Source organism: Cavia porcellus, unplaced genomic scaffold (assembly GCF_034190915.1).
Source record: "Cavia porcellus strain 051 isolate PalLab524CR breed Dunkin Hartley unplaced genomic scaffold, mCavPor4.1 scaffold_28, whole genome shotgun sequence".
In the NCBI taxonomy this organism is placed as follows: Eukaryota; Metazoa; Chordata; class Mammalia; order Rodentia; family Caviidae; genus Cavia; species Cavia porcellus.
This window is the reverse complement of record NW_026947511.1, coordinates 25,248,166-25,267,716: the sequence shown is the minus strand read 5'-3', so window position 1 is coordinate 25,267,716 and position 19,551 is coordinate 25,248,166. Positions and strand designations below refer to the sequence as shown.

Genomic DNA, 19,551 nt, shown 5'->3' with positions numbered 1-19,551 from the left:
GAGCTGAAGAGGATACAGAGCAACTCAGTGATGGTTAAAAGAAGTAAAATTTTTCCAATCACTTTGGTTCTCATAGTATCTGAATAACATGACAAAAATAGCATGATACATACAAGTAATGCGTGGTGAAAAAAGGCATGTACTAGGATGTTCATAGTAGCACAATATTTAATTATCTAAATGTTTTTCCAAATTACCATTAGCTATAGTATGCATAAGTTGTTGTCTAATTGTACTATAGCATACTATGCAGCAGTGAAAATGAAAATTCCAGTATTTTTGTACCAATGTGACAAAAATTGCATGAATTTATATTGAATCCAAAAAGATATAAGAATATTTACATTATGATTCCATTTGCATGAACTAGAGGAGGCTAAGCTAATTTATTCTTTTAGAATATAGGACTTTTGTTATGGTGACTATCATGAGATAAATTACTATAAAATGTAGAAATTCAAAACAGCAATAATTTATTTTTTTGCATACTTTGGAAGTCAGAAATCCAAGAATGTCTTAATTGAGTGGTTTTGGCATAGAATCTCTCATAACAATGTAGTCACGATGTCATCTGAGGCTGCAATCATGTGAAAGCTTGAACTGAGCTAGAAGATCTACTTCTAAGTTTATTCATTTGGTTTGTTGGTGTTAGTGCTAATATCCTTGCCAGAAACTGACTGGAAGGCTCAGTTTCTTTCTTTTTTTTATTTAAAAGGAAAAAGAGAAAAAAAGCAGAACAAAACAAAACAGGGTAAGGATACAAGTAATGCAGAACTACATAAAAAAAAACAGTAAGCTATCACCAATTAATAGATTACACGCTATCATCTTAGAAACGGTGTTTCAGGTCACAGGATCAAAGCATAAAAAGTGAACATTCAAACAGTGAGACTGCAAATAGTTGTGTTCAGTAATCCAATCAAAAATATTAATATGGTCTTCTTTTTAATACACCTAAACACCCTTGCTGTTGTATCCTTTAGGGCACTTTTTTTTCCCTCTCTTTATTACAACAAAATTTACACTTTTTGGGTTTTATTGCTCCCTTAGATCTTATTACTTTTTTTTTGTAAGAGAATAAAATCAAGCATGATAAAACAAAACTGTCAGTCAAAACCAAGGATAGACATAGCACATGATGTAAAAACAGAGTACAAGCTTATCAACAATGGTTACCATAATGCCTCTTGCTTCCTTAAAAAGAATTGTCTATCAGAACAAGACCAATAAAACCTAAACATTGTAAATCTTACAGAACCTCAAAAGAGGATAATAGTCACACCAGAATGGGCATCCTAGTGAATCTTATTGCCTTCAAAGTAGTTGCCTATACTCTGATATTTGATACTTTCATACAGAGCAGAATAGAGTTTAATCAGTCAAAACAAGATAACGGGGGTATTATAGGACTTCAAGTTAATACGAAATCAAAAAAGTTACTATAATATATCCTGCTTGTTTTTTTTAAATTTTTCCCCTTAGTTTAAAAAAGAAATTTAAAAAATTAAATAATTTTTTAATGAATAAGGGAGAGGTTGAGATAAAAGGGGGCATAACAACATAACAATACAGGTTTAAAGCATGACACTTTCAGCAACCTAGTGCTTCACCACCAAATAACCCGACTTAATAGTAGTTACCATAGTGTCTTTTTCCTTGAAATATTTGAATATAACTTCATATGCTATAGCATCAAACATATCAAGACAGTGTAACACCATACAAGTGGATAAAAGCATTGTTGATTATTTAGAACCAGCTAATAGAAAAATGAACAATGGTTTCTATATTGTCTCTTTGCCTATAACAATTTTTGTTTATACTACCACATACGATAAAATCCAGCAAGATACAACATGATAAAATCAATGGACAGAAGAGCCATAGTTTGATGTGGCTTCAAAACAAGATGGTATTAAATCAGCACTAGCTATTATGATGTCTTGTTTTCTTCAAAATAGCTGTTCATTACATCACAGGCCATAATATCAAATAGCCCAAAATAAAGCCATTCCAATTAATGAGTGAAAACTTTATAAAGCTTCAAGGCCACATAATGGGGAATCATGGTTACCACATACTTTTATATATTTGAATCATTTCCTACACTAAGGAAACTATTCAGTATTCACAGATGTGAGTTTGATTTATTTCACTTATGAGTATGGTTTCAAGCTGCGCCCATTTACTGATAAATATCTCAATGTGATCCTTCTTTATAGCTGAGTAGTACTCCATTGTATAGAAATACCACAGCTTTTTTATCCATTCCTCAGTTGATGCACACTTGGGTTGTTTCCAAGATCTGGCAATTACAAATTGTACTGCTATAAACATAGGTGTGCATATATCACTGTGGTATGATGCTTTCAGTTCTTCTGGGAATATGCCTAGAAGTGGAATAGCTAGAACAAGTGGGACTTCCAATCCCAGCTCAGTTTCTTGCCAAGGGAGCCTCTACATAAGACTGTTTAACAGGCAAGATAGAGTGGCCAAAAGGAACCTGTGATACTTTTTAGCATGGCCTGTGCGGTTAGCATTACTTTGCCTGTGTTATGTAGAGGATGCAGTGTGTGTGCACTGTTGGGGAAGAGTAGGAAGACTTCAGTATCAAGTAGCTAGGATTATGGGGACCTGTATCGAGGACTGGCTGTCATACCTGATAAAACTTTACATGGATGGTTTTGAGAAGTTTGATGGTGTAAGAATTGATATTGATAACTTAAACAGTTGGGAATTCTCAGAGAAATACCAAAATACAAACAATTATTTTAAAGAGACAATTTATTAATTCATTTAAAACAAGGATACATCAGAAATCAAAGAACCTGTTGCAGGTCTAAATTGAAAAATATTTATATTTATTAAACAATTATTGTGAGTAAAACAAATAAGAAACCGAAGCAACAAAAACGTTGAAAGACTAAAATCTTTATCTCATGGTGTTACTGTATAAATTTCTAAAATATTTAAACCAAAAAAAGTCACTTGCTAATTTAAGCATGTCATTTAGTTGTAGGAAAAAGTTAGCTTCAGGGAAATAATTAAGCTTCAAGTGGGAAGAGCTAACTTTTATCCACTGAAGAGAATGACAATTATATACTTGGGCTAAGTGTTTCATTCATAGGAAAATACATTTGTCAAAGTGAAAAATAACCCCACAATCTCAAGCTTCCTGTAGATATGTCTTAAAGCCCTTTTCCTCGGTAACTTTATTTTGTTTCCTTGGTAAATATTCCAGAAGCTTGAAATGTAGGAGCAGGATGTAACAGAAAGGGCAGAGGTGCTGCTCTTGCTAACCAGGTGATGCATCATATGTGAGCAGAGTGAGTCAGTGCTTTATGATGCATTATTTTGAAAATGCTGAGTTCTTTTCCAATCATGGAGTTGAATGGCATATTATCTGTGAGCTATAAAACATATTTCTGTTACAAAAATATTGAGTTTTTAAAAATAAATATGAATCACAATGATCAGTTTTTGTTAAATAATGGAAATATGAGAGGGTGTGAAGTGATCATTGAAGACATTTATAGGCCTAATTCTTCTTTCCACTTATTAAATCTTTCAGAGTAGTTTAATATGTTATAAAATGATGACTTAGGGTTTTGTGAGCATTCAAAGCAAAAAATTGTCTAACATTAGTCATTTTCAAATATAATACTATAATTAGAAATATTTTAATCCAAGTTTTGTTAATGATAGATAAGATAACTTGGTGACATCATTTAAGATCATTACCTATAATGAGGCTGAATTCTTTCCTGACCTCTTAAATTTGGTAATTATGTACTTTCGCCCACTTGCAAATGCACATAATAAATTCAGCAAGGATTAAGAAGGGATAAAATATGCTTGGGTTACTACCAGCAAGTGGCTTAAGGCTTAGCAGAATTTGGCTCTATAGGTCTGTTGACCTCATTGTTAGAAAATTAGTATTAATTTCCCCTGAAGCATTGCAATTCAGAAATGACAAGGATTTTACTTTTTGAAAGGAGGCAGTTTAAGTTTAGGGTTCAGAGAACAAGCCCTATGGTCTCAGTTATCTGACCTTTACTTATTAGTAATGTGACCTTTGTTTCCTCATCAGTTAAATCAGAATGGCAATAGTTCCTGCCTCATAGAGTTGATATAAAGATTAAATTGGCCAGAAGTATAGATACATGGCTGGTGTCAACCTAAGAACCCCATGAGTGTTAGTTACCAGTCTGAAGAGTCTAAATAAAATCAATAGAAAAAGAGTTGACTGAAAGATTTTAAAACTGATTTAGAATTTAGTATATGTAATAGACAAAATATTTTGTTTGAGGTCAACAATGTATTGAGCAAAAGCTCTCCTAATTTTAATATACTTCAAAGTTAACAATAGTTTATAGCATATGGCGTTTCAATTGATTAGCAAGGATTTGTTTAAATTATACCTCTTTAAATCAATGATTTTACAGCATGGATGAGTTTAATATGACTTCATTTTCTTGAAACCTGGGTAGATTTTTGTTTCAAAGCAGCTTTGTCAAATTGCCATTTCTTCTAAACTACCATTAACTGGCTACTTAATTATATCCACTTTATATTTTCTTTAAAACATTATAAAATTTACTCCTGGTCTGATCTAGGCAGCCATATGTCCATAGTATAAGTAGAAAGACCCACAACTGTTGTTTATGTTAATGAAATGAGAAATGTATTACATATCAACTTTAAATAGTCCATTTATGCTAGTAGAGTTAAAAAATAATTGTAGTTTCCATCTGTCCTTCAGATATTAAAACTTTGCTTATGAGAAATTTTACTTTAATTGGAGCCACTATTATTTATAAAAGGCCCTTAGAGGAGTTAAAATGAAATCAGGTTGCAACAATGAACAGGCTTTGCTTTCTTTTCCCTGACATACCTTATCTTTGTTGCATTTTATAACACAGGGGTGAAAACTACAGCTTCATATGATTTAATCGTTTTCTTTTTGCCAAAACGTTCATAGGAAGATTACTTGAGTGGTTTCACTGTTGTATAGGTAATAATAAAAGATAGTTGGTCTTAATAGAAATATGATTATATTGCCACTTGGTACATGACAAAAATATTTTAGTGAAGAGGATTATAAATAAAATTGTGCAAAGAACAGATCATTGCAGCTGTTGAGAAAACATCTTTTTGAATTTAGCTATGTGTTTTGATTTAATAAAAGATGTCAAAAAGCCAGAAGCCATTCTTTCCTGCTATTTATAGTGGCAGGTTTGGTGAGTGATTTACTATTCCCCATCCCTATACTTATGCAGTGTGCTGCTGTTTTAAAAACAGTTTGCATATAACATTGTTAATTGATTTTTATTTATATTTATGATTGCAGAAAAAATCTTACCAAAGGAACCTTTAAAGAATGTTTTTATTGTTCTTAGAAGACGAAATTAGAAATTAAACTAAATTTTCTTCTGTTTAGTAATTAAAATTTTTTTACTATGTTACAATTCTGATTGTTTTTCACAGCATTCTTTTTTGTGATTTCTCTAGATTTATACTGTATCATCTAAGAAGTGACTTTATGATCATATGTTTGGTTGAAACAAGAGTGACATCAAATATAAGACCAATTTTTAACATGTTTCTATGGACATACCTTTCACTTTGATGTCTTCACTATACAGAAATCTAAGTATACATGTCAAAATGTTTTGTATCTCTACATTAAGGAGTGTTAAAAGTCTACTCATCACATATTTATTTAAAATAGAATTGTGTTTTGTCTAGAAAGTATACAAATACAAATAGTACAAAGAAGACAATCTCTTTCTCATTTATTTTAATAGTAATTCCTGAGTTTGTAACACAAGTGAATGTTGCCTTGGAAGCCTTGAGCAAGAACTCATTGAATGTGTTTGACGATAATCAGTTTGTGGACATCTCTAAGAAGATCTACGACACAATTCACGACATCAGATGTTCAGTCATGATGATTCGGGTAAGTTTGTTTTGACTTTTCTTGAATTACTGCAACATTCTTTGCCATCTGACTCGTCTGGAATGATCATCAGTAAGGTTTTATTTCTATACTATAATGTCAAGTGTGAAATACATAGAACTTCAGAGCATTGTATGTATCCCAAAAGTCAGATCTATTATTGCAAACTACATTTTTATTTCTGTATTTGGTTATAACTTATGCAAATGAGTACACTAACTGCAGAATGTGCAGAAGTGATAAGACATAGTGCGTCAGCACCACGTCGCATGATCAGAAGCCAAAGAAAATTAATTTTCTTCTTTTCTTTAGCAAATGGTAAGGATCTTACTGTTGTACTTGAATTGATAAGAAAACGTGTTAAAAATAGTATTTCTGTGGCAAAACTCTCTCAATGTGCATTTTAGAATCACAAACAATTCTTTAAAAAATCCTAACTTGGAGCTGCAAGGCACAACAAAAGATTTTTGTCCTAATCTGGAAATTGTCTATATAAGGAAATACATGCCATGTTCCTAGAAATGTGTACTGTTCTCTGTGCTACTCTGTATAGACCAGAGCTATTCATTTTGTACTCAAATGTTAATTTACATTTTTAAAAATTCTTTTTAGTTAGTATATGCTCCCAATATATGCACCTTACAATCATCATGGAGACTTAGTACATGTACACAATGTACTACGTTTGATTCTAGTCTTAAATCCCTTCCCCATCCAACCTGCATTTTGACCTCCTTCTCTAAATCTCTTTACTCCCTTTTCATTCCTGTTGATATTTTTAATTTGATCGCATATTTATGATATACAGTATTTATATTCATTTAATTTACCAGGTTCCTGCAGTTGGTATATTTTATTTTAGTTATTTCCCTTTCACCTCCTCTTTACTGTTGCTTGTGTTCCTGGGACCTCCCTCATTTGCATGAAATCTATACTCTTCTCTTTGTGTTTTGTTTTGCTTTGCTTTTGTTGCTGTTGTTTTTTCTTTTTTGTTTTATTAATCAGTTCAGACTGGCCTTGTAGTAATGGTAATCAGCCCAGGTCAGCCTCCTGAATGCTGGAATCACAGGTGTGAGCAACCATATCAGACTCAATATTTAGCTAACCTCAGTTCACCTGTTCTGTCCCCTACCTTACACCACCACCCACTCCTCAGCACTTAGGATAGATCCCTTATCTCCTACTCACCCTTCAGTATGCTTTTTGTACATTGCCTTACTTAGATGAAACATACTACATGGTATTTAAGCTTGTGTGTCTGAATTATTTCACTCAACATTGTATTATCAAAATGCATCCATTTTCTTACACATGTCTCACAAGTGCCCTACTTTATAGCTGAGTAGTATTCCATTATGTATAGGTACCAGACTTTCTTTATCTAGTGGTCTGTAGATGGGGATAGAGGTTGCTTCCCAGGTTTATGTATTATAATTTGTGCTGCTATAAACATTAGTATATATGAATCACTGTAGTATAATCTGTTTAGTTTTTTGATCAAGAGACCTATAAGGGTTATAATTAGGTCATATGGAATTACTAATTTTAGTTCATTGAGGAATTTCCATAATAATTTCCACAACTGTTATACTAGTTTACAATCCACCAAAATGCATGCTTGTTCCTCTTATCACAGTCATGCCAGCATTTGTTATTTTGATTTTCTGATAATTGCCTTTCTTCCTAGCATAAAATGGAATTTTAGCATTGTTTTAATTTATTAATAATTAGAGATAAGCACATTTTTTCTGACCATTAGTACTTCTGTTCATTTCACTTGCTTGCTTTCTGATTGATTCTTTTATGTGAGGCAAACTAATACTTTTGAGGGTTGTTTTTTTAATGTAGTGTAGATATTAGTCCTCTTTCTGAGGAAGAGCTGGAAATTTTTACCCATTTTCTAGGTTGTATCTTCACTTTACTAGTTGATTCCTTTCGTGTGCTGAAGCTTTTTACCCTTATGTAATCTCATTTGTTGAATTTGCTGTTATGAGGCAGTTGCAATACTGTTTAGGAAATCCTTTCCTATATCTATGTCTTTAAACGTTTTGTCTATTTATCTTCCAGTAGGTTTAATATTTCTGTTTTAGTGCTGAGATTGTTTTATCTCTTTTGATTTTAGTTCACTGTATCATAAGAAGTATGGGTCCATATACAATATTCTGCAAAACACATGTCCAGTTTTCACAGAAACATTTATTGAAAAGATCATCTTTTCTCAAATATAAGCTTTTGGCTCCTTTGTCAAAAAGCAAATAGCTCAGTGTGTCTGGAAAGGAATCTGTATCCTTTATTCTGTTCTATTGATCCACATGTCTATTTTTCTTCTAGTAACATGCCATTTTAATTACTGTTGCTTTATATTGTAGATAATTAGTTATTTATAAAAATAAAGTAAGTGCTCCAGAAAATGAACATGCAAATATATAAAGAAAATTTAACTTCAAATAGATTCACCTGGAGTCAGTCTGAAGCAAGGATTTATATTTTTAGTAGTTTTATTTAGGAACAGGGCAAAGTGAAACCAGAAGATGAAAGAAACCAGTAGGTTTCAGTATAAATAAAGGCATGATTCTGCTGTCGAACTATGAGATATACTATATAATATGGTTCAACATTCTTCAGCAAGAACAAAATCTCGCTATTTAATCACCTGTTCACCATTGGTTAAGTGCTGTTGTCATATACATGTTATCTGGGCCTCATGCTCAAAGCCAATGAAGCTCTGGTGAGGAAAGAGACCAAGATTCAGCTGAGGTGACAGGCTCACATTAGGAAGACTCAGTAAATGCAAACTTAAAGAATGAATACACTTCAGTTTGGAAAGACATGGGTGATAGTGTCAGGCTTCAATTTCATAATGGTACTACATTGAGTAATCAGGAAATATGGGGTCCTTTGTGAGCCTTGTAAAGAAATGGGCCATAAAGAACGAGATGCCCAGTAGGGCACATGGAGAAGATTGTAAGGGGAAGATTAAAGGTGTCATCATATCGAATCTAAAATTTCAGGACTTGGGAAAATCTGAATGCAAACCAATGATAGAAAAACTCTAAAATATATACTGTGAAGGCCATATAAATTTGCCTGAACTAATACTGCAAAATTTGAATCTGGTTCTTTACCTGAGTTAGAAATTTTTGGTATCACACCCTCTTGTGATGCTGGACAGATCCATTTAGTCACAACACCTAGTCAGCCACCCTAGTGTGAGAGTAACCAGTCAATACTAACCTATGCTGTTCAGTAGGTTATATTATATTCAATTCTGATGTATAAAATACTTTCAGCTTATGATAAGTTTGAGATTCACTGTAAGATGAGGACTCTATGAAGGAGCAGCCTGCAAGTATTTGTTCCTCTATTTGGAAACTGGCCCTGTACTGAACAGCAAATAAATTACTGAATATTTTTTTTTTATTCAGTAAAAGGTATTCATTCCTCATGTGTGAATACAGTTCACTAGGTGTGACCCCAAATTGGAGGGTAGGTGAGTCCAGGAGATAAATGTTAATAGCATGAACAAGATACATGCACATTTGGAACTGTGGTGCAAAGTCAGCCCCTAAATTTTCACTCTCCCCATGTGGTTATTTGAGAAGACACAACAGTGAAATTGGAGGCAGGGTGGATACTGCATTTATTTTCCTGCTAAAGCTGTTCAGGGATGTAAAAATATTATAATCACTTTTAGATTTCTAGTACTTAACTTTCTTCTCTTTATCAGGGTAACTTGAACATAGCAAGTCAAATTATCTCACCATTACATCTATGTGTTTGAAACATACAAGAGTCCTCCACAGGGCAGGAGAACAATTTACTGTAATTATTAATAGCCTGTGAGGGCAATAATCTTTCCCTTAACTCGTTAATTTTGCAAGATAAATACTTCCATATTGGTTAATTTCTTCTCACAGGAATATCCTAGTATTTTATGTTAATCACAACTCCTTATTTAATTTTCAACAAACTTTTCAAATGAGACTACTATCAAGACTTATTCTAATTAATTCCTGCCTACTATAAAATAAAATGGACTCTTATCAAGTAAAGGAGATATGATTTATTAGCAGATTAATATCTAGTAAATAACATTATGTGTTATTTCTATTGTTATTATAAATGCTGTTAGCTTACTAATCATCTTATTTGTTCACCAGGATTGTTGAATTAAGGATGACTTTCTTTCATTTTTCTCCTACTATTGCTTATATATTCATTTTTTATTTGATGTGATTTTCCTCGGTCCTAAATTATAATTTCATGAATCTTGGCATGTTTTTATATAACTCTTCATATACTTTGTCTGTTTGCTTTCCATTTGTTTTTGAACGCACTGAATTAGCATCAATAGAAATATGAGGTGCAGACTTTTTTCCTTTTTTCTAGATTACTAATAAATTTTTAATTTTTGCAGTCTTGGCCCTGTATCTCATTGTAATCCCCAAAAGATAGCTATAATTGAGGAAAATGGTGTAATGAGAGCTTTAAGAATAGGAAGCTAGGGCCTAGAGATTTAGCTCAGCGGCATAAGTGCCTGCCTTGCAAGCAGGCAGTCGTGAGTTTGATCCCTGGTACTGATAAAAAGGAAAAAGACAAAAAAAAAAAAAAATAGGAAGCTATATCCAGCTGTGAACATACAACTGTATGATTTAAAAGAGATTTTTTAAATTTTAAAATAGATATTTTTTCTTTAAGTAATTTTATGGCCAGAAGGATAAAAATAAAACCTTTGCAATCAAAAACATAGAAGAGAGGAGGAAAGCCCATCATTTCTGTCCCTACATCACAATTTCCTAGGCAACTAACAAGTTCATTTACAGCCATTTCTTAAATGGTGATCTGTGACCTCGGGAGTCATTGTTGATTGGGTTTTAAAATGAAAACAAAGTCTAACTCAGGTGAAAATAAATGAAAATCTAGCCTTTGTTTTTCTTAAAAACTATCCTTTTATTATAGAAGATAATAAAATGAGGTGGTATAATATTCTCTTTACAAGTTCAAATTTAATTCAGGCTAAACCTCTAGCCTTAAAACTGTAAGACATTTATACTTTCTCCAAGGTATCTAAAAATTGTGAACTTTAAGGTAACTGGTTAGTAATGATGCAAGTTCAGGAGAGATAAGCTATAACCTAGAAGAGGTTTGTGAACAAAATCCTGTCTTACCTAAATTACCATGAGTGTTCTTTAGTTCTCTCAAGACAATAAAATACCAGCATAGAATAGAATCCTATATTTCATAAGTAGCCTTATAAAATATGATTACATCTGGATTTACCATTTATTTTGATCAATTGCTATGTGAGTTGTCTAGACTATCTTTAAAATTCTAAGATAAATGCTGTGACACTTAATATTGCTATTTTTACTGGATTCAGTATAGTGACAAATGAGGTTGAAGAATATCAAATTTAACAACCTCAGAAGGTAGAGACTAACTACAGTATACTATGATTTTGGGCAACCTTTAAAATTATTAAGCCCATAATATAATGATTAAAATTAAAACAAGATAAATTTGCTCTCAGTTTTTCCCTTTGTAAGGTGGACCTACTATTCAACCTAATTCCAAAGCTTGATAAATACCGCAATACAAGAAAAAAAGCTACTATTCATACTACTACAGACTAGTGCTGTTGACTAATACTTCTCAAGTTGACTATAATTTTTATATATCTTGAAGAATACATATAAATATAAACATATAAGAAAACATATAAATATAGTTGTAGATAAACACACAGACAAAAGTCAAAAAATAACCCAAAAGGCAAAATTCTAATAAAAAAACTTAAGATATTTTCTTTCTGGCAAGTACAAGTGATGACTCCAACCCCCCCCAAAGATAATTTATATAATATTAGGTTTATTCACATTAGCAAATAAATTTTAGATCAACACAAATTTTTCATTAAACCCAAAGTAGCTTAATTTAATATAATCCTGTATATTGCTTTAATTAAGCTTGTAAAATATAAAAGAAGGATTTAAGACTTCATGTTCATCTTTGCTAGTGAAAGGCATTTATCCATAAATAGACCAAATTTTAAAAGGGCATGATCATTGAATTATAAGGATAACATGAATGGGCATAGTGAAAAATCCTCGGAGAACAGGAGAGAAGTAAAATTAATCCTATAACAAATATTAAAAAATCAAATATATTTTCATTGCTTTTGCATGTGAATTTATACATGTATATATATATATATATATATATATATATATATATATATAATCAAAAGCACACAGAAATTATCATCAAAATATGGTGAGTGCTGACTTTTAAAAAACATATTATAGGAAATGGCATGTTGTCATTACTCTCCCTCAATACTGTCTCTCATTTCAAACACATTTATCCCATTTTCTTTGTCCCTTTCAGAAGCAGTTCTGGAAGTTCTCTTTCATGAATATCTTTAGTTGCATTGTTGTGGTTGCCTTTATATCCTGAACTGATTTAAAACATTTACCTTTCATGGTCAATTTTACTCTGGGAAAGAGTCACAAGTCCCGTGGTGTTAGATATAGTTTATAAGGTGGATGACAACACACCATAATGATTTGACCAGCCTGTCACTTCTTGAATGTCACTCAGCAAAAACACTCCCTGTATTTTTTATTGTACTTTGTGCTGTAGTCTGGGGCCGGCAAGAGAACAATTAGAAACAGGACACAGAATTTACAATATTATTTTATGATGGTCATCCAGAGTTAAAACAAAAAAAAGTGCTGGAATCTGTTCACAACACTAAAGACATAGATATTCAGCCAAGAGCCTGAATCCCACAGCATTGTCCTGCATGAGTCCAGATGAAGAGCTAGAGCCCATGACGATGCTTCCCACGAGTCCAGTTGAAGGTCTAGAGCCCACAAAAAGGACTCACGCCAGTCCTTTTACAGATCCGTGCTGAGAGGGCCCAAAGGTCATCGGTGGAAGCCAAAAAGTCTATGCCAGCGGGGTGAAGGAGCTGTGCTGGTAAGTTGTGGCTTCTACACTGAAGCCAAGAAGTCTTCTCAAAACAAGAACCAGAGCTGTCCGTAAAGCACTACAGCATTACAGCCAACCTCAGGGACGGGGAGGTCCTGAGCTACTCCAGCGACGAGAACAGTTGAGTACATGCCAAAAGCCAACATGACGAGTTAGTCTTGGAGATTGAAGGCACATATCTTCCCCTTTGGAGCCAGGAAGTGATACTCAGTGTAAGGACAAAGCTCCATCAAATTGAACCACAGCTACTCTCACCAACAAGGTCCTGAGCTCCTCAGATGACAATGGTCGAATTGTCATCTGGGGAAGCTAGTCATGATGAACTCCTCCAGGAGAACCAACAGCTCAAACAGCAACATGTAGGAATACTCACAATGCCTCTCTTCCCCTTCTCCACATCTTTATGTTGGAAACTTTCCTCAGGTGGAACATCTGTGCTCATCATCATGCTGATTTAATTCATCTGGTGTTAAAGTTGGCCATCAGTTTTTAATCCATAACAGCTTGTAAAGACATGAAGGAAGTCTTCCAGAACGGCTTCAAAAAGTGATACAAATGAAGGCATCAGTGCATTTGAACTAGGGGGAATATTTTTAAGGCAGTATGTCTTTTACTATAATTTGTTTTAAGATTTAAACATTCACTGTGTATTTTTATTATCCATCATAGAACATAAATAAATGGTTTCCAAAGCCAAATGTGAATATTCTCATGGCTATCACTAAGGTTTTATTCTTTGCATGTTTTCTAAATTTATAGATTAGAGGGCACAAACATATTTTGTGTATGTGATTCGATGATGTTAATTTTTGAGGAGACAAAAATGGAAAGCAAAGTAAAATTTAAAAAGTTATAGGGTCTAGGTTACTTAAAATGTTTCTATGTGAATCATTTACATGGCTTCTAGAATTGGAACACAATACCACGCACAGCTGTCTGTGAATATAGTAAGACAAACTTTCTGTGTTTGATTGTATTGTAGCTACAGGGTTAGACACACTTCTGACTTTTCCTGGAAATATGTATGGCTTCTTAATTGAGATTACTTGTACTATTATGCCTTCTGTAAAACTCTTTAACTTTCACAATTTTTTCAAAGTCTGTAACCTCATATAAGGTTTTTCTTTATGTTTTTGTGTTAAGCTTTGGTCTGTGTCTAAATTCTCACATTTAAACTACTAGAGAGACTAGCTCTTCCAGTACCATTTAGCTAGTAACCAATGTATAATGTTGCCTTGCGTATTTATAATTCTGTATAATAAAATTTGGAGCAGCAGATATAACCAAAGAATGGTATGTAAAATCATGACTGGGTTCAAATCTCAGTTGTTTGTATTACAACTTACATTGTTTGCTTTAAATATGTCATTAATTTCTCAGTACAAAGTCTAATCATACTCTTAAATTCCTACTTTTAGGTATAACTGTACTTGAAAAACAAGGACTAAAAATATTGCTTCCTGAGAACAAGAATGAAGTGAAATTGTCCACACTCTAGTACAATGCAAATTATAAAGTAATGCAAAATGGAGAAATACATTGAAATTTAATGCATATATTCCAATACTGTGACAACTAATAATGAGAAATACCAATTTTTAAAAAGGCAGTATAGCAAAGCATCAAAAGTAATAATAAACATAGTGATAAATTTAAACAAAACACGTACAAGGTCTATACAAGTTAAAACTATTTTTGAGAATTAAAATGTGTTGAGAGGTCAATCTGTTTTTCTGTTAGGAGACTCAAAATTGGCAAGATGTCAGTCATTCACAAATTGATTTATGAATTTAATACAGCCCTCCCTCCAAGAATTCACAAATTTGTAAGAAAAATTATAATCTTAGACAGTTAGACAGTGCTTGTACTTGTTTAAAATGTTAGTTTGATTTTCTAATTAAAAATTGTATGTAAACTTTGTATAAATAAAATTGATTTTAAAATAATTTTAATTTAGTAACAAATATCTTTAAAAAGGCTAACTTTAATTATATTTCTACCCAATGTATTATACCTAATTAGAAAATCTGTGTGAACTGTTGAAAATGCTGAAGTTTGACACATCATTAGGCTAGAATTTTTTTAAGTTTATAAGTGACTATTTGCCAAACATTTCAATGGTATGTTATCTTAATGATTTTTATTTCTCATGCTTGTGAATAATAATGTATTTTGTGGATTCAAGGATAGCAAAATGTTGTGTGGCACAAATTTGTTCCACTTGTTTTGTGTGGCCTACAGGCTCTGTGCTAACAATGGCCAGATGAAGTAATTGTGACAGAGTATGAGATTTACAAATCCTAAAAGATTTATTGTCTGTCTCTTATTATCTGTCTCTAGAAAAAAATGTACACATTTATTATAGGTAGTTCATTTTAGACTTTTACCAAAATATTAACTGGCTTTCCAACAATCCAGTCAACCCTTTTATTAGTTTTGTTTTGCAAATTTAATGGCCCAAAATATTTGAATATTAAAATTGTTAGCTCTTCCAAGTTCCTTGAGTCATGTGACCCCTGAAAATTACATTTTCTAATCCTTCCCATTTTGTACCTTGGAGCTCAGTTTCCTTGTTATTCTTTCCTCTATCATATTCTTCACCTTGAAGACTCACACTCTCTTGGGTGCTCTAATTTCTTTTGTAGATTTAACTGTTTTTTATGTCCAAATTTTATATGCTTGCCCTAGTGCTTTGCAAAGCGAGCTTTTTAGTTATTAAGATTCACTCTGTTCCAAATGCTGTTAAGACTTTTTTTATTATCATTTTTTATTATTTGTCCAGCAGGTAAAATTATTCTTTTTGAAATTCCATTATACTCACTGATTTTATTTTTTTCTTCTTTATGTTATACTAGTGTATATTTCCCAGAATAGCATGCAGTCAGAAAATAAGCCCAAAATGGTTTTTCAGATGCTATTAATACAAACTGTACCTTAAAAATTAAGGTTCTGTTAAGATTCTCAATTAAATGGATACATTTAATAAATACATTGCATTACTCAATGAGCATACTGAATTATAGAGCAAAAACAACAATACAAAATTTAATATCACCAGGTGTGGTGGTCTTTGCCCGTAATAGCAGGCCTATCTCAGATAGGAGGATCATTGCAAGTTTGAGGCCAGCCCGGGCTGCAAAGTGAATTCAAGACCACCTTGAATTGCATAGTGAGACTATGTCTCAAAAAGCTGAAAATATTCAATATCAAAGAATAGTATTACTGACATTAATTCTGATATTGCAAATTACAATTAAATTTTGGTAAAAACACAAGTGGACACAGGTAAATGCCTATGTAAACAAATTAAATTGAAACTTTTTGGTGAATGATCAACTGAAGTATAGGCATAAAGTATAGATAAAATGCAGATAACATGTGCACTTGATAATGAATGGACAGATTCTACCAATATTAAATCTTCATTATTCAGTATGTCGTGCATTACGATGTACTATGAGCCGACTGCATGGACAAGAAATATGCATTTAAGGAAGGCTCTGTTTTTGAGATGAGAGACTGAGGCTAGTGACTCCACAACAAATAGAGTGGCAAGAAATTCAAGCCAGCACTCAGGGTTTGGGGAGTTATGATGATGTTTCAGAAAAGGATGACATAGCTGTATTTGAATGAATGTAAATGGTTGTACATGAATATATGTGGATTATTGTACATGAAACAAGTCAGTCCCTAAAACAACCCATAGTATGCCTTTTGGAGTGGAAGTTAATATAAGACCATGTCTTTTGGGAGGGAAATATGGTATTAAGAATCTTATTCAGAATTTGTTGTCATTACAAATGAATTTGTATAACATAAATATGTACTGAGTCAGTTTAAATGCAGTGAATTAGGGTGAATGTATGTATACTTCAGTTTGCATGGAATAGACTTGGATTATATATTCTTAGCTCCCAAAGTATCCAATATGGATGCTACATTGTTATGCTTACTGTACTTTTGGGGTCCTTGCTGTCCTGCTTGATACCCTCACCCATTGGGCACTGACCAGTGGTGACTGAACTAATGAGCACAGTTGCTCTCAGGCCAGTTTTCTAAGCTTCAGGGACACTTTTTCTCCATATGCTTAACTGCTCTCAAATGTTAGCTTCTTCATGCTTTTCAGATCCTTTGTTGACTGTAGAGAATCCATTTAAAACCCATTATGAATTTATTTAGCATGCAAAAGCTGAATACCTTTTCATTATTCAATGTTAAGCAGATTTCCAAATTTCATAGTCACTGTTCTTCATTTTCACAGGAATCTTGCCAGTGAATCTCAGTTAAAATTCTTTGCCCTTTTGTGAAAGTATTATGACATTGTTATAAGGTTAGAACTAAGTTTGCAAAGAAGGTAGCTCCTAGGGGGCTTACTAAGGGAAGTTAATAAAAAGTTATAGCAAAGTAACCTTAGCTTTATATGCAAATTGAAGTCAAATCTTAGTAGGAAACAGTTTTGAGTAGAGCCCTTACTGAAACAAAGAGTTAGATAAGGAACATAGAACTGCTGGGATTCTGGTTGGGAAGACGTGAGGTTTCCTGTTCTCAGAGCACTTAATGGCCTTATTTTGTGTACATCTCTTGAAGAGACTTTTGACTGTAGGGACAGAGGTGACCAGAGTTACAAAGAATGTCCATTGAGTACTATTTTGGGTAAACTACAAAAGCAGTGCTAGTCAGTGATCTCAGTTATTCATGCTGGGATAAAGATGTTTAGCATGAAGTCTTTCTGGGAACTGCTCTCCCTCTGGATTGGCAGGAGAGGCCATGGTCTAGAGGGGCTTTGATGCAGACTAGTCCTGCATTCAGAGAGCTCTCCGCAAGTACTGTTCAGAGAGCTGACTCAAAGTCATTGAATCGAAGGAGGAGAGTATCTCTCTCTTTGAAAATACCTTGTGTTAGGGGAAGTGGACAGGATGATAAGGGAAAGATGTTTCATGGTGGAATTTTAAGATCTATGTGTTTTGTGTTGTTTGTATTAGTCATATAATGCCAGATTTTAATGCTTTATTTAATGCACACAAGGGAGAATCTCATCAGGGTTCATAATGTTTTAAATAAACTAGTATTAGTAACAAAATATATCTGGGTTAAATATTAAATGTAATATGTTTTTATTATCTGTTAACAAAAAGTTAGCTTTATCCTAATGATTCTTAAGATGTGCTTATTTCCTTAAATTAGAAGTCTGGCTGCCTGGCTACACTTCAAAAGTAACTTTTGTAGAGGTGAATAAGCCTTGTAGAGAAAATATCTTGAAAAATAATTCATGAAGAAATGACTTTTTAGGAAAGTCATGTAGCAGCTAATAAGGGAAGAGCAATAGAGAATTTTATGTTTCTAATATATGCAAACCAAATGATGGAATTTCAAGGGGAGAAACACATTCTGGAGTCTAAATGTAAAAGGAGAATTGAGGTGCTGGACATCATACTCTGATAAAATTCACAGGAGTAAGTCTGGATTAAGTACGTGCTTCAGAGTATTTTCTTCTACAAGAGAAAAAATCAACTGCATAGTTTCACACAAGACCCTTTTGTTTTTGGTGACTTTCCTTTGTTGATGGTCCAATTATAAACCGTTAAATTCCAAGAAATAGTTTTGGGAGCAACTGGTGGGGAAAGAATTCTTATACTCCATCTCTGCTCTGCTCTTCTACATTCAAAGATATTGGTCTGTTGATTGTTCCTTTAAACCATCCAACTCTCTGGCATCTCTCTACTTATTTTTCTAACTGTAATGCTTTTTTCTAAGATTTTAATAGACACCATCTTCAGGTCCGTCATTATCTTGTCCAACGTCCTACACAGATCTCACATAGAGCAAAGCAAAAACAGCATCTCCTGCTTTAGCTACTCTCTCTTAACCAAGCTTATGTTTCCATAGTATTTAGCATGAAAGTTCACATGTTGCATACTTATTTTTATATCTTTTCAATCAAGAATGGAATCTATATGAAACAAAGAATTGTTAATAAAAATTTTTATTAAAAATCAAATATTAAAATTTCATTAAAATTGTTATGTATCATATTTGGTTTCAAAAATTTAAAGTTAGGAAATCATAATGTTAGATTTATAACATAAACATGTTATAAATTTCAAAAATGCTGAACAGTAGAAAACTAACCCGGTAGATATTTTCAAAAAGAATTAAAACTTGTTTGATCTGTGAGATAGTTTTCAGAGTATTAAGGTTTTCTAAGTACTACATTGTGTGGATACTAACATGGTTATGAAGGTGCACTGTGACTATATCAATGCTATTTTTCTTCAGTGGATCTTTTATAAAATTGGATCCCTGTGGTTAAAAGTCTTCCATTTTACCTTGTGAAGCAGACAAGATGGTTGTTTTAAGACAATGAGTACTATAAAACCCTGATGAGATTCTCCTTTGGATGCATTAGCTGTGGGGTGGTGGAAGAAAGAACCTTCAACATGGAGTTTGTGGAACTTACTAAAATGTATTTCATGCATATTACCTTTCACAAGCAGTTCATTGGTATTTTTAAAATCTGAAATGTCATAAAATCATCTATAAATATAATTATTAAAATGTTTCATACTGCCTTATATTGTAGTGTTTGGAACAGAAATCAG

The 19,551-nt window shown here is 32.9% G+C and overlaps 1 protein-coding gene across 7 annotated transcripts in view; it reads left to right on the top strand.

The window, feature by feature from the left end:
- Positions 1 to 19,551, top strand: part of Ctnna3 (catenin alpha 3) — a 1,637,747-nt gene that overhangs the window by 1,344,867 nt on the left and 273,329 nt on the right. For all 7 annotated transcript variants that reach the window (XM_063239556.1, XM_063239557.1, XM_063239560.1 and 4 more), the window contains one exon: positions 5,808 to 5,959. In XM_063239556.1, the coding sequence (XP_063095626.1) occupies positions 5,808 to 5,959 (152 nt within the window). The remainder of the gene's footprint in view (positions 1 to 5,807; positions 5,960 to 19,551) is intronic.